At 40.2% G+C, this 25,806-nt stretch overlaps 1 protein-coding gene and 1 long non-coding RNA gene across 2 annotated transcripts in view; both read left to right on the top strand.

Annotated features, from left to right (window-relative positions):
• LOC111749759 (uncharacterized) overlaps positions 1-25,806 on the top strand; it is a 234,607-nt gene that overhangs the window by 22,436 nt on the left and 186,365 nt on the right. The window lies entirely within an intron of this gene.
• SPAM1 (sperm adhesion molecule 1) lies at positions 329-19,920 on the top strand. The gene is given in 5 exon segments (XM_064290373.1): positions 329-1,111; positions 1,113-1,720; positions 1,723-1,835; positions 2,294-2,383; positions 19,042-19,920. Coding segments are annotated over 5 exon segments (1,563 nt in total). The 5' UTR covers positions 329-890; the 3' UTR covers positions 19,573-19,920.

The following is a 25,806-nucleotide window of genomic DNA, read 5'->3' as shown; positions in this document are numbered from 1 at the left end:
AGTATATTCCTGCAAGGTTTGACGGAGCAGTGTGTCAAAGGGCACTCACCTTTGACCCCTGGTAGGAGATTTCAGGTGATTCAAGCAACCTTTGACTTATTACCTCTGATAGAAGTGAGTATGGCCTCCTCCTTCATCAACCCCCCTTCAGAAGAAAAAGAAAAAACAGAAAAAGTGATAAGATTTCACAATCTTGTGAAAAGTGGTTTTCAATATTTAGCAGACCACTAAAAAGTAGCCTTTCAAGAAATAACAATCAAGACTAAGAGGGTAGACGGGGGAATTATTTTTATCCAACAGGCTTTGCTAAAGCACTGTTTGGTGCTGTGTTTTGCTCACCAAGGAAGGCAAAAAGAAAAATGCAGCATTTGCCTCTCTGCAGGCTCAAGGACAATTTGGGAAGACAAGAAAAATGTTAGTTATTATAGAACTTGTATAATATAAAAGAGGAAATAATTTTATTGAATCGAACACAGGAGTAGGTCCTCTATCTTCTTAAAATTGAATTAAACTCCCTGCACTTAAAGCTGAGAAATTGATAAAGCATAAATCTTTGATGCAGAAATGCAGTGTAACAATATATTCTATATTTCTTTTGTTTCAGTTATAGATGAAGCAACTTGCAAAATATTCCTAAAATATGAAGTAAGAAAGTAATATTTAAGTGTGAGGTAATCATTATATCTCTTTATCCATCAAAGTGGCTACGTTGCAACTTGCAAAAATATTCCTAAAACATGAAGCAAGAAGAATAATATTTAAATGTGATATGATCATTATACCTCTTTATTTATCTTCTTCTCTTCTGTGCTTATATCTTGCACCAAATATTGGGCACACCAAAGTGTTCAAGAAGAAATCAGTGATTCCCATAGCCGTTACTCCTTGTAATGGGGGTGTTGAAGTTCAAGCATATCTCCTTTGGGAACGTTGTTGCGTCCAGTGGAGCCTTCCAGGCAGTGTTCACCTTCCTTTTGATTCCATGTTGCATGACTGTCAATTTCAGAGCACCACCTCTAATCTCAAATGTTACTTTTCTCTGGGGCTAGAATGCCCCTATAGAACTTTGTCCTGAAATGTAAAATGTGCCACTAGATCTGAGCCAGTAGGAAGGCCCCAAGAAACATCACAGGGCAAAATCTTAGAATCTTTTATGCTAGTAGGCTTGGCTACTATCCTTATATTGATGAAAAAACAGGCAAAATTGTGAATGGAGGCATTTTCCAGATGGCAGACTTAACAAAGCATTTGACCAAAGCTGAGGAAGACATTTCCTATTACACGCAAAGGAGCCACGTGGGCTTGGCTGTCATCGACTAGGAAATGTGACGGCCCATCTGGGCAAGAAGCTGGAAACCTAAAGATGTCTACAAGAAGACATACATTGAGTTGATTCAGCAACAAAATAGTCAACTGGATATCCGAGAGGCCACCAAGATAGCTGAAACAGATTTTGAAAAGGCAGCAAGGAGTTTCATGCAAGAGACTTTAAAACTGGGAAAGTGACTTCGGCCAAATCTCTTATAGGGTTATTATCTTTTTCCTAACTGTTACAACAAGCTATATAAAATGCCTGGTTACAATGGAAGTTGCTCTGATAGAGGAAAGAGTAGAAACGATAGACTTGAATGGTTGTGGAAGGAAAGCATTGCCCTTTTCCCATCCATTTATTTGCAGACTGACCTAAAGTCTTCTGTCCTCACTGCACTCTTTGTCTGGAACTTGTTCCGGAAGCCATTCGGATGTCTAAAGTAGGCGATGCTCAAAGTCCACTTCCAGTTTTTGTATATGCCCGCCCAGTTTTTGCTGATGCATCTTTGAAATACCTTTCTCAGGTAAGTAAATCAAGGGATGGGGGCTATGAAATAGTGTCCACAAATGATGACACTAGTTTTGAAGGGAACAAAATTTAGCTTTTAATATCATTTTGGAATGTGCAGAGAGGTAGATCTACCTCGCTACAGGAAAGGAAAATAAGAATATGTTTGTTTTTAATGTAATCACATAAAATTTAAGCAACTGTGAAAAATTAGGTAGCAGAGACAATATATTAGCTTTTTTTTTTTTCTTTTTTCCCCTCTTCATGGTCCTGCTGTCATCAACAGAAGCCAGGAACACAGTAATATAAAGAGTGAGTTTCTTGTACTGGGACAGGGGCTGTGTAAAACCCAGGAATAAACAGTGGGGAAATAATGTTATTCTTGGAGCAACATGCTTGCTTTGGGGTTACTGTCCTGTGTATAACACTTTCATTTTATTTCTACCTGCTAACTCTTGGTATCACATTTGCCAGGAGGACCTTGTGAATACACCTGGTGAAAGCATTGCTCTGGGTGTCTCTGGAATTATAATGTGGGAAAGCCTCAGTTTAACCCGAAGTAGGGTAAGCTGAATGGATAGAAAATGATAAAAGCATTTCTACCTTCAATGCTTTCGAGAATTGCTATCGTTGGTACAAATGGTCAACTGCTAAGTTTGAGTCCACCCAGAGGTGTCTCAGAAGAAAGGCCTAGTGAACTACTTCCAGAAAAATCAGCCATTGAGAACCCTATGGAGCACGGTTCTACTCTGACACACATAGGAATTCTATGAGTTGGAATAGACTTGATGGCTTTTGTTTCTTTTAACGGTATTGACTAAGTACCGTGCTTGACATATAGTAGTAGATACTCAATTAATATTGATTGAATCAAAATATCTTGCATTTCTGTGGTAATGTCTTAAGGAAGAGAATATTGTGCTTGCTTTCCAGAGAGGAAACAGAAATTCAGTGAGATTAATTTAAATTCTCTGTCCAGGAAGAAGCAAAAATGAGACAACAATCTCAGTCTCAATCTCTGACAAAGCATTTGTTGGTTTTTCTACTACACCATGCTGGGTCTCTTCTCAAGAATCTCCAACTAGTCAATGTGTATTCTGTCATTCACTCATTCACTCAATGCATGTTTATCGAACATCTAAGTTATTCATTCATTTGGTCATTCAGTGACCGTTCATTGCAGGGGTAATCGAACTATAGCCCATGGGACAGATCTGCCCACCACCTGTTTTGTATAGCTTGTGTGCTAAGAATGGTTTTTGCATTTTTAAACTGTTGAAAAAACAAAAGAATAGTGTTTCATAATGTGTGAAAAATTATGCCAAATTTAAACTTCAGTTTCTATCAATAAAGTTTTATTGGAACATAGCCATGCTCATTCATTTAGGTATTTGTTTATGGCTGCTTTTACACTACAAAGACACCAGAGACTGTATGGTGCATAAAGCCTAAAATATTTACAGTCTGGCCCTTTCAGAAAATGTTTGCCACTTCTGGTTTATTGAACTCTTATTTTGACTAAGTGCCAGGTAATTGACTGTTGTTGTTCTTGTTAGGTGCCATTGAGTTGGTTCCAACTCAGAGCGACCCTATGTACAACAGAATGAAACATTGCCTGGTCCTGTGCCATTCTCACAATTGTTGTTATGCGTGAGCCCATTGTTGCAGACACTGTGTCAATCCATTTCATCGAGGGTCTTCCTCTTTTCTGTGTGGGAAATATATCAGTGAACACGAAAAAATCCTCGTGAAGCTACAGTCTCGTAATTGGAAATGCAATATATGTGGATATAATATGCCAGGTAGTAATGAGTGTAGTGAAGAATAATGAAGCAATGTAGGCAAGATGGAGAGTGAGGGGATGGTGCTATTTTTGATGGTGTAGTCACAGAAGGCCTCTCTGATGATGTGCTGTTTAGCACAGATCTGAAGGATGTAAGGGAGAAAGTCTTTTGGGCATCTGGAGACTGTAAATACGATGTCCTTGAGGCTGGAATGTGCTTGGCATTTTCAAGAAAGAGTGAGAAGGTCAGTGTGACTGGATGCAGTAAGCAAGGGAAAGAGTGGTAAGAAGTGTGGTCAGTGAGATAGCAGGGGGTCAGATACAAGGCTTTGAATGCCATAATGTGGCTTATACTCTGAGCTGAGAAACCACTAGAGGGTTTTGTGTAGAAGAGTGGCTGTTTCTGACTAAAATTTTAGAAAAATCACTTAGGAGAGTTGAGAATAGATTGTAGGAGGGTAAGAGCAGGAGCAAGGAGAGGAGACTGTTGGTGATGGCTTGGGCCACACAGGGTTATTGGTGGTAGTGCTGGCAAGTATTTGGATTTTTAACATAGAACTGAGGGATAGAATGTCGGGTGGGATAGGTAGTGTGGTTAAGATGACTCCAAGTCTTTTGGCTAAAAGATGCTGCCGTTAGGAGAGGAAAGACTAGGAAAGTGGTTTTGGTGGGGGCTGGGCAGTGAGTGGAATGGTGGCAATCAGGGTTTAGGTTTCGAAAATATTACTAAATACAACTAACTTGTTCAAAGATTCCCTAAGGGAAAAGAAAAGAACCACTCCCCTTTCCCCCCTACAACATATGTTTTGTAAGCATCTCTTCTAAATAAAATTTTAAACAAACTCTTTTTATTACAGAAAAATGTATATTTTGTTCTGTATGGTATGAATTATACTCATTCTTTCCTGATGCATTTCATTAGCTCAAAAGGCCTTTCATTCTTATGACCTAATCCTTTTCTCTCTTCCTTTATTTTCACCCTTGTTTAATTCTCCTTATCAGGTCTTCTTTCTCATCTCTTCAAATCTTCTTGAGTTGGTACAACAGTACAGCTGTTACATGGACAGCACTGAACTGGAGCTGAACTTTTTCTTCTCTGATGGATATTGAAACAGTAGTGACTCACGTGCCATGGACAATGTCTAATGAAGCTCACATCCCAGGGTTCTATCACAGGACCTATGGAGAATAGACTTTCTACTCTAAGACCAGAAGAGACCTTGGGAAGGATCATATTCATCTCTTGTCCTTCAGATAAAACAGCCATATTCTTACTTCACTAAAAAGAAAAACAAACCCGTATCTATTGAGTCAAAGCCAACTCATAGTGAGTCTGCAAGACAGAGTAGAACTGTCCCATAGGGTTTCCAACGCTGTAATCTTCAAAAAAAAAAAAAGTTTTTTTTTTTTTTTTTTTAATCTTTATGGAAGCAGTCTACCTCAACTTTCTCCCTTAAAGCAGGCTGGTGGGTTCAAACCACCACTTTAGTGTTAGCAGCCGAGTGCTTAACCAGTGCACCACCAGGGCTCCTTCCCTTAAAAGTACTTAACAGCAATCAAGTTTGTGAAATTCTTTCAAGGTAATCTGAGCCCTTCCTGCCTATTTGATATAATTCTATCCTTTGGTTTGATCACCAATAAAAAGAAATAACAGAAAATGTAAGTACAGAGAAAGGTATATATTCCTTAGTAAAACCTTTTGTATCAGAAAATTGTTACTTAACAAAAAATCCTCCCAAATGTACTCCTAATTTTCTTTGTTTTCCCAAATCCATAAACTTCCTTCTCAAGGAGCCTATTAGTTCTATGATGGAATCATTTATAAATTTTTTATACTACTTCCTTTTTTTTTTTTCTTTTTGAACTGAGAACTCTGCCCTTACTCTTGTGAGGAATGAGTTACAGATTTCCCAGTGACTAGGATGATGTAAAGTATTATATACGTGTCATGCTTGTTTTTTAATGGCGCTTTAATCTTAGATTCACATTCTTCTACTGTGACTCCGAGGTCATCTCCAGTGTTATTCACACAGAGGCAGTGCTTCTCCAATTTTCATTTTGACTATTTTCTACTTGGAATTGTCCCATGTAGGACACTGTTCAATAGATTTCTGCTATTTTTCCAAATTTGTGATCATTTTGAATGCTAGTTCTATCATTAGTTTCTCTTTTTTTCTATGCCATTTGTAATCAGTAGAGTTATGGATTACTGTTTTGTTATGTTTCCTCTGATTCGTTGATGACTTGAAAAACCAGTTGTTGCAGGTTTACTTGCAATTACTGGAACTAAACTAAAATAATTGCTTATAAACATAAGCAAATCATTTCCTTCCATCCCATTCCATTATATCCAGAAGTGTGCTGGAGTCAGCTCCTATTGGTCCCAGCTCGAAATACTTGATTGTTAAAATTTCAGGAATTTTGTGAGCCAATTTTTAAACATTGTTGTTGTTAGGTGCCATCGAGTCAGTTCCGACTCATAGCGACCCTATGCACAACAGAACGAAACACTGCCTGGTCCTGCACCATCCTTACAATCGTTGTTATGCTTGAGCTCATTGTTGCAGCCACTGTGTCAATCACCTCGCTGAGGGTCTTCCTCTTTTCCACTGACCCTGTACTCTGACAAGCATGATGTCCTTTTCCAGGGACTGATCCCTCCTGACAACATGTCCAAAGTATGTAAGACGCAGTCTCGCCATCCTTGCTCCTAAGGAGCATTCCGGTTGTACTTCTTCTGAGAGAGATTTGTTGTTTCTTTTGGCAGTCCATGGTATATTGAATATTCTTCGCCAACACCAGAATTCAAAGGCATCAACTCTTCTTCGGTCTTCCTTATTCATTGTCCAGCTTTCACATGCATATGATGTGATTGAGAATACCATGGCTTGGGTCAGGTGCCCCTTAGTCTTCAGGATGACATCTTTGCTCTTCAATGCTTTGGAGAGGTCCTTTGCAGCAGATTTACCCAATGCAATGCGTCTTTTGATTTCTTGACCGCTGCTTCCATGGCTGTTGATTGTGGATCCAAGTAAAGTGAAATCCTTGACAATTTCAATCTTTTCTCCGTTTATCATGATGTTGCTCATTGGTCCAGTTGTGAAGATTTTTGTTTTCTTTATGTTGAAGTATAATCCATACTGAAGGCTGTGGTCTTCATTAGTAAGTGCTTCAAGTCCTCTTCACTTTCAGCAAGTAAGGTTGTGTCATCTGCATAACGCAGGTTGTTAATGAGTCTTCCTCTAATCCTGATGCCCCGTTCTTCTTCATATAGTCCAGCTTCTTGTATTATTTGTTCAGCATACAGACTAAATAGGTATGGTGAAAGAATACAACCCTGACACACACCTTTCCTGACTTTAATCCAATCAGTATCCCCTTGTTCTGTCTGAACAACTGCCTCTTGATCTATGTAAAGGTTCCTCATGAGCACAATTAAACGTTCTGGAATTCCCATTCCTTGCAGTGTTATCCATAGTTTGTTATGATCCACACAGGCAAATACCTTTGCATAATCAATAAAACACAGGTAAACATCCTTCTGGTATTCTCTGCTTTCAGCCAGGAGCCATCTGACATCAGCAATGATATGCCTGGTTCCACATTCTCTTCTGAAACCGGCCTGAATTTCTGGCAGTTCCCTGTCGATATATACTGCTGCAGCTGTTTTTGAATGATCTTCAGCAGAATTTTGCTTGCTTGTGATATTAATGATATTGTTTGATAATTTCCGCATTCAGTTGGATCACCTTTCTTGGGAATAGGCATAAATATGGATCTCTTCCAATCAGTTGGCCAGGAAGCTGTCTTCCATATTTCTTGGCATAGACGAATGAGCACCTCCAGGACTGCATCTGTTTGTTGAAACATCTCAATTGATATTCCATCAATTCCTGGAGCCTTGTTTTTCACCAGTGCCTTCAGAGCAGCTTGTACTTCTTCCTTCAGTACCATCGGTTCCTGATCATATGCCACCTCTTGAAATGGTTGAATATCACCTAATTCTTTTTGGTATAATGACTTTGTGTATTATTTCCATCTTCTTTTGATGCTTCCTGCATCATTTAATATTTTCCCCATGGAATCCTTCACTATCGCAACTCGAGGCTTGAATTTTTTCTTCAGTTCTTTCAGCTTGAGAAACACCGAGCGTGTTCTTCCCTTTTGGTTTTCCGTCCCCGGCTCTTTGCAAATGTCATTATAATACTTTGTTTGGTCTTCTTGAGAGACACTTTGAAATCTTCTGCTCAGTTCTTTTACTTCATGAGTTCTTCCTTTTGCTTTAGCTGCTCGACGCTCAAGAGCAAGCTTTAGAGTCTCCTCTGACATCCATCTTGGTCTTTTCTTTCTTTCCTGTCTTTTCAGTGACCTCTTGCTTTCTTCATGGATGATGTCCTTGATGTCATTCCACAACTCGTATGGTCTTCGGTCGCTAGCGTTCAATGCATCGCATCTATTCTTGAGATAGTCTCTAAATTCAGGTGGGATATATTCAAGGTCATATTTTGGCTCTCATGGACATGCTCTGATTTGCTTCAGTTTCAGCTTGAACTTGCATATGAGCAATTGATGGTCTGTTCCACAGTCGGCCCCTAGCCTTGTTCTGACTGATGATATTGAGCTTTTCCATCGTTTCTTTCCACAGATGTAGTCAATTTGATTTCTGTGTGTTTCATCTGGTGAGGTCCATGTGTATAGTTGCCATTTAAGTTGGTGAATGAAGGTATTTGCAATGAAGAAGTCATTGGTCTTGCAAAATTCTATCATTTGATCTCCAGCATTGTTTCTATCACCAAGGCCATATTTTCCAACTACTGACCCTTCTTCTTTGTTTCCAACTTTTGTGTTCCAATCAGCAGTAATTATCAATGCATCTTGATTGCATGTTCAATCTATTTCAGACTGTAGCAGCTGATAAAAATCTTCTATTTCTTCATCTTTGGCCCTAGTGGTTGGTGCATAAATTTGAATAATGGTCCTATTAACTGGTCTTCCTTGTAGGCGTATGGATATTATCCTATCACTGACAGCATTGTACTTCAGGATAGATCTTGAAACGTTCTTTTTGACGATGAATACAACACCATTCCTCTTCGAGTTGTCATTCCCAGCATAGTAGACTATATGATTGATTCAAAATGGCCAATACCAGTCCATTTCACCTTACTAATGCCTAAAAAAAAAAAAAAAAAAAAATGCCTAGGATATCGATATTTAGGCGTTTCATTTCATTTTTGATGATTTCCAATTTTCCAAGATTCATATTTCATACATTCCAGGTTCCAATTATTAATGGATGTTTGCAGTTGTTTCTTCTCATTTTGAGTTGTGCCCCATCAGTAAATGAAGGTCCCGAAAGCTTTACTCCATCCACATCATTAAGGTCGACTCTACTTTGAGGAGGCAGCTCTTCCCCAGTCATCTTCTGAGTGCCTTCCAACCTGGGGGGCTCATCTTCCAGCACTATATCAGACAATGTTCTGCTGCTATTCATAAGGTTTTCACTGGCTAGTGCTTTTCGGAAGCAGACTGACGGGTCCTTCTTCCTCGTCTGTGTTAGTCTGGAAGTTCAGCTGAAACCTGTCCTCCATGGGTGACCCTGCTGGTATCTGGCGTAGCTTCCAGCATCTCAGCAACACACAAGCCCCTACAGTATGACAAACTGACAGACATAAGCAAATCATTTCCTTCCATCCCATTCCATTATATCCAGAAGCGTGCTGGAGTCAGCTCCTATTGGTCCCAGCTCGAAATACTTGATTGTTAAAATTTCAGGAATTTTGTGAGCCAATTTTTAAACATAGCCATTATAAAACATTGAGTTATAAAAACTTCATACATTATACTTAAATTAATACATTATATTAAACACAAAGTAATACATACTCAAAATATATCACTTAATTATTTTATTCCAGTTTACTATATCTATGCTTTTGTGGTTATTTACATCTAATGTACCTGTATAGGGAAAATACTGTATAATGGTGTGCTACTCCACACCATACTGCCATATTGGATAATGGTGGTTTACTCATTTCCCAATTCTTTTTTTTTTTAAATAATTTTTATTGAGCTTTAAGTGAACATTTACAAATCAAGTCAGTCTGTCCATATAAGCTTATATACACCTTACTCCCTACTCCCACTTACTCTCCCCCTAATGAGTCAGCCCTTCCAATCTCTCCTCTCGTGACAATTTTGCCAGTTTCTAACCCTCTCTACCCTCCTATCTCCCCTCCAGACAGGAGATGTCAACATAGTCTCAAGTATCCCCCTGATATAAGTAGCTCACTCTTCATCACCATCTCTCTCCAACCCATTGTCCAGTCCCTTCCATGTCTGATGAGTTGTCTTCAGGAATGGTTCCTATCCTGGGCCAACAGAAGGTTTGGGGACCATGACCGCCAGGATTCCTCTAGTCTCAGTCAGACCATTAAGTCTGGTCTTTTTATGAGAATTTGGGGTCTGCATCCCACTGATCTCCTGCCCCCTCAGGGGTTCTCTGTTGTGCTCCCTGTTGGGGCAGTCATCGGTTGTGGCTGGGCACCATCTAGTTCTTCTGGTCTCAGGATGATGTAAGTCTCTGGTTCATATGGCCCTTTCTGTCTCTTGGACTCATAGTTGTCGTGTGACCTTGGTGTTCTTCATTCTCCTTTGATCCAGGTGGGTTGAGACCAATTGATGCATCTTAGATGGCCGCTTGTTAGCATTTAAGACCCCAGACACCACATTTCAAAGTGGGATGCAGAATGTTTTCATAATAGTGTTATTTTGCCAATTGACGTAGAAGTCCCCTTAAGCCATAGTCCCCAAACCCCTGCCCTTGCTCCGCTGACCTTTGAAGCATTCAGTTTATCCCGGAAACTTCTTTGCTTTTGGTCCAGTCCAATTGAGCTGACCTTCCGTGTCTTGAATATTGTCCTTCCCTTCACCTAAAGTAGTTCTTATCTACTAACTAATCAGTAAATAACCCTCTCCCACCCTCCCTCCCTCCCCGCCTTGTAACCACAAAAGTATGTGTTCTTCTCAGTTTATACTATTTCTCAAGATCTCATAATAGTGGTCTTATACAATATTTGTCCTTTTGCCTCTGACTAATTTCATTCAGCATAATGCCTTCCAGGTTCCTCCATGTTATGAAATGTTTCACAGATTCATCACTGTTCTTTATCGATGTGTAGTATTCCATTGTGTGAATATACCACAATTTATTTAACCATTCTTCCGTTGATGGACACCTTGGTTGCTTCCAGCTTTTTGCTATTGTAAACAGAGCTGCAATAAGCATGGGTGTGCATATATCTGTTTGTGTGAAGGCTCTTATTTCTCTAGGGTATATTCCGAAGAGTGGGATTTCTGGGTTGTATGGTAGTTCTATTTCTAACTGTTTAAGATAATGCCAGATAGATTTCCAAAGTGGTTGTACCATTTTACATTCCCACCAGCAGTGTATAAGAGTTCCAATTTCTCCGCAGCCTCTCCAACATTTATTATTTTGTGTTTTTTGGATTAATGCCAGCCTTGTTGGTGTGAGACGGAATCTCATCGTAGTTTTAATTTGCATTTCTCTAATGGCTAATGATCGAGAGCATTTTCTCATGTATCTGTTAGCTGCCTGAATATCTTCTTTAGGGAAGTGTGTGTTCATATCCTTTGCCCACTTCTTGATTGGGTTGTTTGTCTTTTTGTGGTTGAGTTTTCACAGAATCGTATAGATTTTAGAGATCAGGCGCTGGTCGGAGATGTCATAACTGAAAATTCTTTGCCAATCTGTAGGTGGTCTTTTTACTCTTTTGGTGAAGTCTTTAGATGAGCATAGGTGTTTGATTTTTAGGAGCTCCCAGTTATCTGGTTTCTCTTCGTCATTTTTGGTAATGTTTTGTATTCTGTTTATGCCTTGAATTAGGGCTCCTAACGTTGTCCCTATTTTTTCTTCCATGATCTTTATCGTTTTAGTCTTTATGTTTAGGTCTTTGATCCACTTGGAGTTAGTTTTTGTGCATGGTGTGAGGTATGGGTCCTGTTTCATTTTTTTGCAAATGGATATCCAGTTATGCCAGCACCATTTGTTAAAAAGACTGTCTTTTCCCCAATTAACTGACTCTGAGCCTTTGTCAAATATCAGCTGCTCATATGTGGATGGATTTATATCTGGGTTCTCAATTCTGTTCCACTGGTCTATGTGCCCGTTGTTGTACCAATACCAGGCTGTTTTGACTACTGTGGCTGTATAATAGGTTCTGAAATCAGGTAGAGTGAGGCCTCCCACTTTCTTCTTCTTTTTCAGTAATGCTTTGCTTATCCGAGGCTTCTTTCCCTTCCATATGAAGTTGGTGATTTGTTTCTCTATCACCTTAAAAAATGACATTGGAATTTGGATCAGAAGTGCATTGTATGTATAGATGGCTTTTGGTAGAACAGACATTTTTACTATGTTAAGTCTTCCTATCCATGAGCAAGGTATATTTTTCCACTTAAGTATATCCTTTTGAATTTCTTGTAGTAGAGCTATGTAGTTTTCTTTGAATAGGTCTTTTACATCCTTGGTAAGATTTATTCCTAAGTATTTTATCTTCTTGGGGGCTACTGTGAATGGTATTGATTTGGTGATTTCCTCTTCGATGTTCTTTTTGTTGATGTAGAGGAATCCAAGTGATTTTTGTATGTTTATCTTATAACCTGAGACTCTGCCAAACTCTTCTATTAGTTTCAGTAGTTTTCTGGTGGATTCGTTGGGGTTTTCTGTGTATAAGATCATGTCATCTGCAAATAGAGATAATTTTACTTCCTCTTTGCCAATCTGGATGCCCTTTATTTCTTTGTCTAGCCTAATTGCTCTGGCTAGGACTTCTAGCACAATGTTGAATAAGAGCAGTGATAAAGGGCATCCTTGTCTGGTTCCCGTTTTCAAGGGGAATGCTTTCAGGCTCTCTCCATTTAGAGTGATGTTGGCTGTTGACTTTGCATAGATGCCCTTTATTATGTTGAGGAATTTTCCTTCAGTTCCTATTTTGGTGAGAGTTTTTATCATAAATGGGTGTTGGACTTTGTCAAATGCCTTTTCTGCATCAATTGATAAGATCATGTGGTTTTTGTCTTTTGTTTTATTTATATGGTGGATTACATTAATGGTTTTTCTAACATTAAACCAGCCTTGCACACCTGGTATAAATCCCACTTGGTTGTGGTGGATTATTTTTTTGATATGTTGTTGAATTCTATTGGCTAGAATTTTGTTGAGGATTTTTGCATCAATGTTCATGAGGGATATAGGTCTCTAATTTTCTTTTTTTGTGATGTCTTTACCTGGTTTTGGTATCAGGGATATAGTGGCTTCATAGAATGAATTAGGTAGTATTCCATCATTTTCTGTTCTTTGAAATACCTTTAGTAGTAGTGGTGTTAACTCTTCTCTGTAAGTTTGGTAGAACTCTGCATTAAAGCCGTCGGGCCAGGGCTTTTTTTTGTTGGGAGTTTTTTGATTACACTCTCAATCTCTTTTTTTCTTATGGGTCTATTTAGTTGTTCTACTTCTGATTGTGTTAGTTTAGGTAGGTAGTGTTTTTCTAGGAATTCATCCATTTCTTCTAGGTTTCCAAATTTGTTAGAGTACAGTTTTTCGTAATAATCTGATATGATTCTTTTAATTTCAGTTGGATCTGTTGTGATATGGCCCATCTCGTTTCTTATTCGGGTTATTTGTTTCCTTTCCTGTATTTCTTTAGTCATTCTGGCCAATGGTTTATCAATTTTGTTAATTTTTTCCGAGAACCAGCTTTTGGCTTTGTTAATTCTTTCAATTGTTTTCCTGTTCTCTAATTCATTTAGTTCAGCTCTAATTTTTATTATTTGTTTTCTTCTGGTGCCTGATGGATTCTTTTGTTGCTCGCTTTCTATTTGTTCAAGTTGTAGGGACAGTTCTCTGATTTTGGCTCTTCTTTTTGTATGTGTGCATTTATCGATATAAATTGACCTCTGAGCACTGCTTTTGTTGTGTCCCAGAGGTTTTGATAGGAAGTGTTTTCATTCTCACTGCATTCTATGAATTTCTTTATTCCCTCCTTAATGTCTTCTCTATCCCAGTCGTTTTTCAGGAGGGTATTGTTCAGTTCCCAAGTATTTGATATGTTTTCCCTAATTTTTCTGTTATTGATTTCCACTTTTATGGCCTTATGGTCTAAGATGCTTTGTAATATTTCGATGTTTTGGATTCTGCAAAGGTTTGTTTTATGATCTAATATGTGGTCTATTCTGGAGAATGTTCCATGTTCACTAGGAAAAAAAGTATACTTTGCAGCAGTTGGGTGGAGTGTTCTGTATAAGTCAATGAGGTTAAGTTGGTTGATTGTAGCAATTAGGTCTTCCGTGTCTCTGTTGAGCTTCTTACTGAATGTCCTGTCCTTCTCCGAAAGTGGTGTGTTGAAGTCTCCTACTATAATTGTGGAGGTGTCTGTCTCACTTTTCAGTTCTGTTAAAGTTTGTTTTATGTATCTTGCAGCCCTGTCATTGGGTGCATAAATATTTAATATGGTTATATCTTCAAGGTCAATTGTCCCTTTAATCATTGTGTAGTGTCCTTCTTTATCCTTTGTGGTGGATTTAAGTCTAAAGTCTATTTTGTCAGAAATTAATATTGCTACTCCTGCTCTTTTTTGCTTATTGTTTCCTTGATATATTTTTTCCATCCTTTGAGTTTTAATTTGTTTGTGTCTCTAAGTCTAAGGTGTGTCTCTTGTAGGCAGCATATAGACGGATCGTGTTTCTTTATCCAGTGTGTGACTCTCTGTCTCTTTATTGGTGCATTTAGTCCATTTACATTCAGCGTAATTATAGATAAGTATGTGTTTAGTGCTGTCATTTTGATGCCTTTTTATGTGTGTTGTTGACAATTTCATTTTTCCACTTACTTTTTTGTGCTGAGATGTTTTTCTTTGTAAATTGTGTGTTCCTCATTTTCATAGTATTTGACTTTATGTTTGCTGAGTCGTTTTGTTTTTCTTGGTTTTTAGTTTGAGTTATGGAGTTGTTATACCTCTTTGTGGTTACATTAATATTTACCCCTATTTTTCCAAGTAAAACTCTAACTTGTAATGTTCTATATCGCCTTGTATCCCTCTCCATATGGCAGTTCTATGCCACCTGTATTTAGTCCCTCTTTTTGATTATTGTGACTTTTTACATATTGACTTCAATGATTCCCTGTTTTGAGCTTTTTTTTTTTTTTTTAAATTAATCTTAATTTGTTTTTGTGATTTCCCTATTTCAGTTGGCATCAGGATGTTCTGTTCTGTGACCTTGTGTTGTGCTGGTATGTGATGTTATTGGTTTTCTGACCAAACAATTTCCTTTAGTATTTCTTGTAGCTTTGGTTTGGTTTTTGCAAATTCTCTAAGCTTAAAAAAAAAAAAATTTTTGTGTTTATCCATAAATGTCTTAATTTCATCTTCATATTTCAGAGAGAGTTTTGTTGGATATATGATCCTTGGCTGGCAGTTTTTCTCCTTCAGTGCTCTGTATATATCATCCCATTGCCTTCTTGACTGCATGGTTTCTGCTGAGTAGTCTGAACTTATTCTTATTGATTCTCCCTTGAAGGAGACCTTTCTTTTATCCCTGGCTGCTTTTCAAATTTTCTCTTTATCTTTGGTTTTGGCAAGTTTGATGATAATATGTCTTGGTGATTTTCTTTTTGGATCAATCTTAAATGGGGTTCGATGAGCATCTTGGATAGATATCCTTTCGTCTTTCATGATGTCAGGGAAGTTTTCTGTCAGCAGATCTTCAACTATTCTCTCTTTGTTTTCTGTCCTCCCTCCCTGTTCTGGGACTCCAATCACATGCAAGTTATTCTTCTTGATAGAGTCCCACATGATTCTTAGGCTTTCTTCATTTTTTTTAATTCTTTTATCTGATTTTTTTCAGCTATATTGGTGTCAATTCCCTGGTCCTCCAGGTTTTCCACTCCGTATTCCAATTGCTCAAGTCTGCTCCTCTGACTTCCTATTACGTTGTCTAATTCTGTAATTTTATTGTTAATCTTTTGAATTTCTGAATGCTGTCTCTCTATGGATTCTTGCAACTTATTAATTTTTCCACTATGGTCTTGAATAATCTTTTTGAGTCCTTCAACTGCTTTATCAGTGTGTTCCTTGGCTTTTTCTGTAGATTGCCTTATTTCATTTCTGAGGTCATCCCTGATGTCTTGAAGCATTCTGTAAATTAGTTTTTTATATTCTGCATCTGGCAATTCCAGGGTTGTATCTTCATTTGGGAAAGATTTTGATTCTTTAGTTTGGGGGGTTGTAGAAGCAATCATGATCTGCTTCTTTATGTGGTTTGATATCGACTGCTGTCTCCAAGCCATCACTAAGATATTATAGTGATTTATTCTATATTTGCTCACTGAGTCTTATCTTGTTTTGTTTTCTTTCAATATACATAGGTAGGCTACTAGATTGTGCAGTCTTGATTGTTGTAGCCCTTGAGTCACTTGTGTCCTATTACCAGCTGGTTTGGGCTGTTACCAGATATATAAGCCTAAGAGTTCATTCACTATTCTTGAGTAGAATCTGATTTTGGGTCATCAAGTGTGTGGTGCAGACTGTCACCTATCCACCTAGAGAAATAGTGGTGATAGTCATGTGCACCAGATTCTAGTAGCAACAGTGGTTCACACTCTAGGGACGGCAGGATGCTGACAGGCTTCCCCCAAGTGCCAGGGAGGTAGGTGTGTCTCTATTCCTAAAGCACTTGGTGGGTGGGCTCTGCAGCTGTACCTTAGGCCCCCAATGCAAATATCTCTACAGATTGGTAGGTGTCACCCTCCTTAGACCCCTAAGGCAGGAGGCTAGGTGGTCTGGGGGGAGCTTCAGCCCTCATTTCCCTGTTGTGGGTCAGTGAGGGCTCTGTTGAATACGCAGAGATATCAGACCTGGGAAACTTGTATTTCCAGTAATCCGCTAAAACAATTACAGGCAGATCCCTATCAGAAATGCCTTTGCATTGTAATAGCCACCTTGTTCCCTGTAGGGATGAAAGCCCAAGACTGTGGATCACATATGCTTGGCTGGAGCTGGTTCTGTGTTTTTAAAAAAGAAAGAAAAACTGCAGCGCTGTTCACTTTCTCACTCAGGAAATTCCAATGTTAAGGAAGCCGCCTGGGAAGGGGAGGGGAGGGTTCAGATAAATAGGAGAGAGTAGCACCCCGGAATATAGACAAAGTTACTTATCTTGCTTGGGATGACTGTTTTATCTGAGATTCCCGAGGGGCGTGTTGACTGTGTGCGCTGGCTGGGTAGAGATTGCCCCCGAGGGTCAGACCCACTTCCTGTGCTTGCGCTGTCTCAGAAGCTGTGGTTAGTTCCTCTGCTCCCAGTCCAAAGCCCAGTGCCAAGGTTCCCCGGCTGGGACGCCGCACTCTCTGCTCCAAAACCAGTCGCTGCCTCCCGGTGACTTCTCCTCCTGTCAGCTGCGTCGCTGCGCTGCCTGCGTGCCCTGGCTGGGCTTCCCCCAAGGTCAGTTCAGGGGGCTAGGGCTGCGCCCCCTGTTTGCGCAGTCTCAGGATGCCGCGCTCTGCTCCCCTGCAGCCAGTCCAAAGCCCAGCGCCAAGGTTTCCTGACTGGGACGCTGGCTCCAGGCTCCGAAAACAGTCGCTGCTTCCCCGTGGTTGTTCATTCTCAGTCTCTGTCACTCAGGTCAACTCTTTAGATCTGTGTTTGATGGTCAGGGTTCGTAGATTGTCATATATGTGATCGATTCACTTGTTTTTCCGAGTCTTTGTTGCAAGAGGGATCCGAGGTAACTTCTACCTAGTCAGCCATCTTGGCCCCTCATTTCCCAATTCTTTATTCAGTGATGTCAGGTAGGCATTGACCACATGGTAGGAATATTTACCTGCCATGGTAATCGGCAGATGCTGTAAATGAGGCCTTATCGTTTGAAAAGTCAGTTGCTAGCTCTTTCCAGAGACTGTGTTTTGTGTGTAGGCTAATGATTCTCAAACGATTCTTGTCCATTTGCTCCCTTTTTGTCTAACTCTTGCATCAGTGGAGTTAAGGAAGCAATGTCTTCTGAACTTGGTATAAATTCTCATATGTTCTTGGTATTGTTAAAGATTATTGACAAAGTCTGTGTGTTCCTGGAACTTATGTTAAAGTTGGAGGGGTAGGAACAATACACATACAAGAAGCAATAGCATGTTGAGCCCCTCTCAGGCTCGAAATCTCTCCCCCTTCTTCCATCTTGTCTTTCTAACCCTACTGGGAAAGGTTCTCTGCTTTTAAAGAGTCGATTGGATTGAATTTACCCAGATAATTCAGAATAATCTCCCCTTCTCAAGGTCCATAACCTTAATTATATCTGTAAAGTCTTTTTTGCCACATCAGGTAACATATTCACAGGCTCAGGGGAATTAGGGTGTGGGCATCTTTGGGGATGTTTTTTGCCTACCACAGATGGCCTCATCTCAAGGAAGGTAACAAGAAATAGGCTCAAGCTGAAGCTGACAAGATTTCTTGGCTTTTGCTGCTGACCTACCACCACCACTTCCTTTGGTCTGCTGAAGTACTAGCATAGCCAGCTCAATCGATAGAACTGTCAATCATGAAAGAGAATGACTATCACTGATGTTTTTAAAAGGCTGGTGCCCAAGTTTTAGGATACGCCAGTCTCAAGATGAATCATTTCAGTTACTCACCATTCATACTTTGCTAAATAAGTGTATTTGTAAAAAGGCTATCATAATTCACCCATAACCTGAACTATATATAACATTGAATATTAAAGTATACTCGGTTGAACCTGTTTAGTGGTCTTGAGCTAGCAATTTAGAAACCTTTCAGTTGCTGTTTAAACTTGCCTAACAAATGTCACATTTATTTACCCTTTATTGAGGGCTAACTGATGATATTCTTTGTCCCCTGTTAAGCAATTACATATAAATCAGATTTTGTTTTTCATCTTTACAACATTCCAGTGAGGTAGGTGCTATAATTAACCTTATTCTTTTTATAGATGAAGCCGAAGCATAGTCAAGTCAATTAATTTCCCCAAGGTCATCCAGAGAGGAAACTAAGACTTAGAAAGCTTGAGAGATCCCCAAGCTCACACAATTAGACATTGACATTGTAACCATTGTACCATTCTGCCTTTCCTGATTAGTTTATGAATTATTGAGGGAGACCAAGGTAAGAGTATCTTAAGCTTCAACTGTTGGGTCATTCATTCATTCAATGGCTTGGAATGGCATGCTACACTTTTTTACAAATCTTGCAAAGAACAGTTGCACTAATCCTGCTTGTTAAGGGGGAAGAGATTAAAATATCTTCTACCTCTTCATCTGTTTTAACTCATGCTTTCTTAAAAATTGCTTATTGCATTGAATTAATTCCCACATGCACTAACTTGTCCCTTGGTATACTGACTTGTAATTTCACAGCAATGTTGCATGAACCTAGCCAATTACATGGAGACCACACTGAATCCTTACATAATCAACATCACTTTAGCAGCCAAAATGTGTAGCAAAGCGCTTTGCCAGGGACAAGGAATACGTACAAGGAAACACTGGCATTCCAATGACTATCTTCACCTGAGCCCAGTGAATTTTGCTATTCAAACTGGGAAAGGTGGAAAGTACGCAGTAAGTGGGAAACTCACACATGAATACCTGCAACAACTTTCTGAAAAATTTTATTGCAGCTGTTATGCTGGCTTCAATTGTGAGAGAAATGATATACAAACCATTCATGATATCGACGGGTGCATGGGTGAAGACATTTGTATAGACATTTTTCTGAATGCAGAGCCTGGTGAATATCCTTCCAGCGGGGAAGAAGAGCCTTCTCTAGCTTTTACCAACATTCCATCTACCACGACACTTGCCACAGAGCTTCAGTGGGTGCCTCAATTCCAACTGTTCAGAGAAAGCCATCTCCACCAATGCCCAAGAAGACTGTCAGGGTGTTAATGGGAAAAACCTTCAAAACAAGAAAAAATTAACCTATTCAAGTATAAGTTCAGTGTTTGTTAAATTTCCTATCCACATACTTTGTGTGTTGACATCTTTTAAATTTTTATATTTAATAATTTTGTTTTTATAGGCAAGTAATAATACCTACGTACTTGAAGTTTTATATTTGACATGTGAATCAAAACCCGTAGTCAAAAAAGCATTTTGACTTTGAGCAAAGATTATTTTCCCTTGATCAGTTTGAGCTTGGAATTACTGATGGATAAAGAACCTTGACTATAATCTTTAGTTTTCAAAATTGTAGTTGGGAAGTAAATCCCTTATTAAGACATTTTGCTTTTGAAAATTAAAACAGGAACTTGATTATTAATATAGCACAGAATTTGTTTTGTAAGGCGATACTCAGTTTTGTGTTTTCTGATTGCTGTAATCCTATAGCAAATATTTAAAATGCTGTGAATGTATGTATAGAACTAAGAGCCACTTGTTATATTTCTGAATTTATCAAAGACTATAACACTTGGAGCCCTAGTTTTCTTCCGAGAGAAGTGAAGGTTTACATAAAATCAATTTACTGTGAATGAATGTCTTTATAAGTAGTTTGTAATTTGTAATAAAAATGTCAAGAAAATATTAAGGTGAAAAACCCTATCTGTTTAAAATGGAAAATCATAAGTGCCCTAATCTACCTCAAGCATAGAACTATAATTTTAGCTCTTTTAGTAACTTGTGCCAGCTGTGTTTTATAAAAAGGTAATCTTTTAAAAATGATTATCCTGTCAACTTTTGTACATGGCTTTAGTATATCTTCAAAATTTACGTATATAAAGTATTCTAATTTTCTTTTCATTCTTGATTCTCGAATTTAATCTCGCTAAAATGCCTTATTTCATCTAAGCAGCTTCATAGACAAAAATCAACATCCAATCCCCAAGATGTGAGGATTAATCAAATCCCCACTTGCCCACTTTTCAATCATCCCTGACACCAGGCACCCACACAGCCCTTTCTCTCTCTGACCCTAGCCATCTGGAGCTAGGTCAGATCTCACAAGTTAAAAGGACACTGTCCTTCAGGCTGCCAAATAGGCACACACCAGCTGCAAGCTTGGCAGTTCACATGACACCTTACACATTTGATCTGCTGGTTGCCAATTAAAGATTTTTCCATTACCCCTTCAGATGGCAGCGACCAACTTGGGGGCCTCTCCTGGACTTCCTCACTTTCACCTGCTGGGTCCCATTATTCCTTTGGGTTTGATAATTCTCTGGAATGACTTACAGAGCTCACAGGAAACATTATACTTACAATTACAGATTTATTATAGTGAAAGGCTACATATCTGGATCAGCATTGTAAAAATGGTGTGTGGGCGGGGCCTGACCTCTAGCTTCACAAGGGAGAGGGTGAATCAATATCAACAGCCCAAGGCTGATTCTCATGATGCAGAGGTCAGACATACCTCCTCTCTCTGCCATCTTTGCTAATTCTGACACCAACCATCCCTCCCATGGCACTCTCTACTTCTGTGCTGAGTTCAACAATTCATTGCAATGGCCACCCAAAACTCACAGAACATACTCATGATTATGGGGTTTATTAGGAAAGTAACAGTTACAATCCAGGTTCAGGAACACTCAGGATACAGCTCTTCCATTGGGACAGCCTCTTCCCAGCCACGCTCGGAGGCACACCTCTCCCTGGCCCTTGGCCTCTGCCCAAAGGCATTCAACTTTCTCTCTCCATGGGCTAGGAAGCCCACCATGCCATCTCTTGCTGCCAGGTCTCTGCTGCTGCTTCTTGCTGCCTTCAGCATTACAGCTCTCTCTCTCTCTGTCTTCTGGTTCTGGGAGCTTCTCAGTGCAGAGATCCTGGGTCCAAATGATGTGCCGTCTCCTGGCTGTTCTTCCTTGGTGATGGTGGAATCTTCTCTCTTCCACTCTGGGATGGCTCATTTCAAGTCCAGCAGGATGGCAAAACAGATCAATCCCCTTGTTGGGCCACAATTACCCTATCACAGAGTCCCACCCAGTCACTTGGGTGGGAGTTACAAGACCATGGCTAGAAAGGCCACACGAAAGTGATCCATCACACTGCAGGCCACTCCCTGGCTTTTCTAGCCATGGTTCTTTCATATTTAGAGGATAACTTCCCTCCCAATCATTTTACCAGTCCAAAACAGTCATTAATGATCAGCCTTTCTGCAGGGCGGAGAGTCCTAAGGGTGAAGTTACTCAGGGAGTAGCCCTTCAGATCTGCCGCAGGTGTCCATCTGAATCTGGTCAGGTTCTCCAAAAGTTATCTGGCCTTTGTGGTGTCTGATAAATTTTAACTGAGAGGAGGTTATTCCTTAGCTCTGAGCCTCACAAGATATCAGCATAGCAAAACCTTTAAGGGACTTTAGGTTCACCCACTGTACTTGAGTCCAGCAATGCCTTTCCCTTTAGCCCACTCTTTTGCATTTACAGCTTCTATAATCACATTTTTTTTATAATCACAGTTTTTACAATCACAGTTAACCCTGTTAACAATCAACATTCACAACTGAATCATATAATCCTATCAGCATCTTCCCATATCCTCTCTTTCCCAGACCCACCAGGAAAAGAATCTATTCAGTGGGATCCTCCCTTGTGCCCCTCATTTTGAGTGTCAACACACCCATGAAAGCATGTAAGCCACCCACTTCATGCCTTTATCTGCGCCCCCCCCCCTCCATTTTAGATAGCTAATGTTTAAATTGCCTGTCCCTATTAAACTGGTACTCTAAGAAGACAAGCATGTTTCTTGGTCTTGAAGAATCTTCTGTTCCAGTTGGAACTTTAAGCATCTGCATCCGTAAGCAAAGTCCAGTTCAGAGCAAGCCATCAAATTGCAGCAATCTACATCAGTTTACAGTGTCAAACACCTTTCTCTTCATTCAGTTGGGTTCTGGTCAACTCATCCCTAGCCATCTAAGCTAGGTCACAATGGGTAGCAGCCTTAGGCTTGAGAGTTCCCATATACCTCGTGGTGCTTCAGACAGCCCCTTCACACTCTCATTCCTAGCCCGCTTGGGCTAGGTAAACAGGCTCTACCCATAAATTCAGGAGTCCACACAACTCCCTTTACTTCTGACTAGCCAGCCCTTCCTCTCTGTCTCTCATCCTTAGCCCTTGAGGGCTAGGTCAACCAATGCCAATGGAACATGTCCAAACTCAGCCCATCTCTTCATTACTGAGCTTTCCCCACTGCCATTCATTGAGTGGACCCAGGTGGTTATCACAAGCTAGCAGACCAAGCCATCTGTTCACCAGCTCCCTTAACTTCCAGTCCTAAAAAGGGGTTCCTTCTGATGGGCACTGACTTTTCCTGCCTTAATGTTTCCAATAGCAACCCACTTGCTCAAAATTCAAAAAGCAAAACACTTTTTTTTCCCAAAAAGCCTGTGTTTCCCTCAGACAAATCCTAGCTCCCCTTTTAGCATACACAATCAAGTATTGGCTGAAAGCAGAGTTATACACGCTTGGTAATCTATAATACCCAATGTCTTGGTTATCTAGTGCTGCTATAACAGAAATACTTCGAGTGATGGCTTTAACAAAGAGAAATCTATTCTCTCACAGTCCAGGAGGCTGGAAGTCCAAATTCAGAGCACCAGCTCCAGGGAAAGGCTTTCTGTCTGTGTCAGCTCTAGGGGAAGGTCCTTGTCATCCATCTTCCTCTGGCAGAGGGGCTTCTCAGCTCAGGGACCCCAGGTCCAAAGGATGCACTATGCTCCCAGTGCTTCTTTCTTGGTGGTATGAGGTCCCCATGACTTCTGCTCGCTTCTCTCTTTTGTGTCTCAAAATAGGTTGGTTTAAGATACAACCTAATCTCGTAGATTAAGTCCTGCATCATTACCATAAATGCAGCTAATCCCACCTCATTAACATCATAGAGGTAGGATTTACAACCCACAGGAAAATCATATCAGATGAAAAAATGTTGGACAATCACACAATACTGGATTTCCTGGACCAGCCAAGTTGACGCATATTTTAGGGGGACACATTCAATCCAAAATACCCAGTATTCGTTTCTATCATACATTTAGGTCTGCTTTACAACACTAGGTAGTAGAAACATTCAATATCCATAGTACATTCAAATAAACACATAATCTTAAACATATAACCCTTTTTAAAACATTCTAATTTTTCCTTCTCCACACCTTAACTATCTTCCCATTCATATGCTTATGGCCTTGGGCCTCTGGCTGGGTAGAACCAGTAGACCCTGGCTCCCTTTCAATCATCCTGCTTATGTGACCTGGCTTTTGTGCAGACCACTGTGGGGGGAGGGGGCTGTCCCCTTAGCTGCAACATAACTTTCCCTTTAGCCATTCCAAACAACAACAACCAAAGCAACCATTCAAGAATCCAAAGTTTTATTTCTCAAGCCCCTTTGTTCTTTCTCTTACAAAATTCCATTCTTCCATGAGTCTGGAACCATTGCAAAGAATCCCATTCCTGATGCCAACTATAAAAAAGTCGTGGGGATAGGGTATGACCTCCTCTAACTTCACAAGGGGGCTGGTGAATAAAGATCAACTGCCCAAGTCTGGTTCTTATGAGGTGGAGGTCAGACATGCCTCCTCTCTCCGGCCTCTTTGCTAATTCTGACAACAACCGTCCCTCTGACGACACTCTCTACTTCTGTGTGGGTTCAGTAATTCATTGAAATGCCCACACAGAACTCACAGACCATACTTACAATTATGGTTTTATTAGGAAAGTAACATGTTATGATTCAGGCTCAGGAACACTCCGGATAGAGTTCTTCCACTGGGACAGCCTCTTCCCAGCTGTGCTCACAGGCACACCTCTCCCTGGCCCTTAGCCTCTGCCCAAAGGCATTGAGCTTTCTTTCTCCAAGGGCTGGGAAGCCCACCAGGCTGTCTCCTACTGCCAGGTCAGTGATGCTGCTTCTTGCCGCCTTCAATGTTATGGTTCTCTCTCTCTCTGTCTTCTGGTTCCAGGAGCCTCTTAGTGCAGAGATCCCAGGTCCAAATGATGGGCCGACTACTGGCTGTTCTTCCTTGGTGATGGTGGAATCTTCTCTCTTCCACTCTGGGATGGCTCATTTCAAGCCCAGCAGGATGGCAAACTAGATCAATCCCCTTGGTAGGACACAATTACCCCATCACAGAGTCCCACCCAGTCACTTGAGTGGGAGTTACAAGACCATGCCTAGAAAGGCTACACAAAAGTGATCCATCACACCACAAGCATAAAGAAGAGATAGATCCAGCACAACCAGATGGTGTTCAGCTACCACCACCAACTGCTCTGACAGTGATCATAATAGAGGATCCCAGACAGAGCTGGAGATAAATGTAGAACAAAATTCTAACTCAGAAAAAAAGACCAGACTTACTGATCTGAGAGAGACTGGAGAAACCCTAAGAGTATGACCCCCGGACACACTTTTAACTCAATACTGAAGTCACTCCTAAGGTTCAGTGTTTAGCCAAAGATTAAACAAGCCCATAAAACAAAATGAGAGTAAATGGTCACATCGGCCAGGGGGCAAGGACGAGAAGGCAGGAAAAGACAGAAAAGCTGGTAATGGGGAACCCAAGGTCGAGAAGAGGAGAGTGTTGACATATCATGGAGTTGGCCACCAACATCACTAAACAATATGTGTATTAATTTTTTAATGAGAACTAATTTGCTTTGTTAGCCTTGATCTAAAGCTTCGTTAAAAAAAAAAAAGAAGAAGAAGAAGAGATGGATAAGGTGAGGTCTGGGTGGGTTCCTATGTGATGATTCTGTGTCCCAAAAAGGGTAGGCTGTACCCTCCCGCATGTGTCAATGTCTTTAGTCAACCAGGAAGATTCTGTATGAGCTTCTGTGTCCAGAGCCTTTGTTGTCTTCATTACATAGTCATGATTGAGGTCTCACTGAGTATGCTTGATTGATTAGTCATGCCCCCTTCAGTTCCTGAGGTTAGCTGACCAGGTGGTCTTTGGGCCTGATCAGCTCCTCATTCATTTGCAGAAATCCTCAAGTGTTGTCTGGAGACTTTAGATAATAAAGGCACCTAGATTATTCAGGAAGTGCCAAGGGTCATCTCTCAGGGACCAAGAACAAAGGCCAAATTGTGTTCTTTGTCTCACAGTTCACCCTCTGGTCCTTGGCTATGGTTTCTCTTATATGTCCAACATTTGGGTGATTACTCCTCACCTCTTTAATCTACCACTATTTGCTT

The sequence above is a fragment of the Loxodonta africana genome, chromosome 8 (genome assembly GCF_030014295.1).
Source record: "Loxodonta africana isolate mLoxAfr1 chromosome 8, mLoxAfr1.hap2, whole genome shotgun sequence".
NCBI classification, from domain to species: domain Eukaryota; kingdom Metazoa; phylum Chordata; class Mammalia; order Proboscidea; family Elephantidae; genus Loxodonta; species Loxodonta africana.
This window is presented reverse-complemented; position numbering and strand designations above follow the sequence as displayed.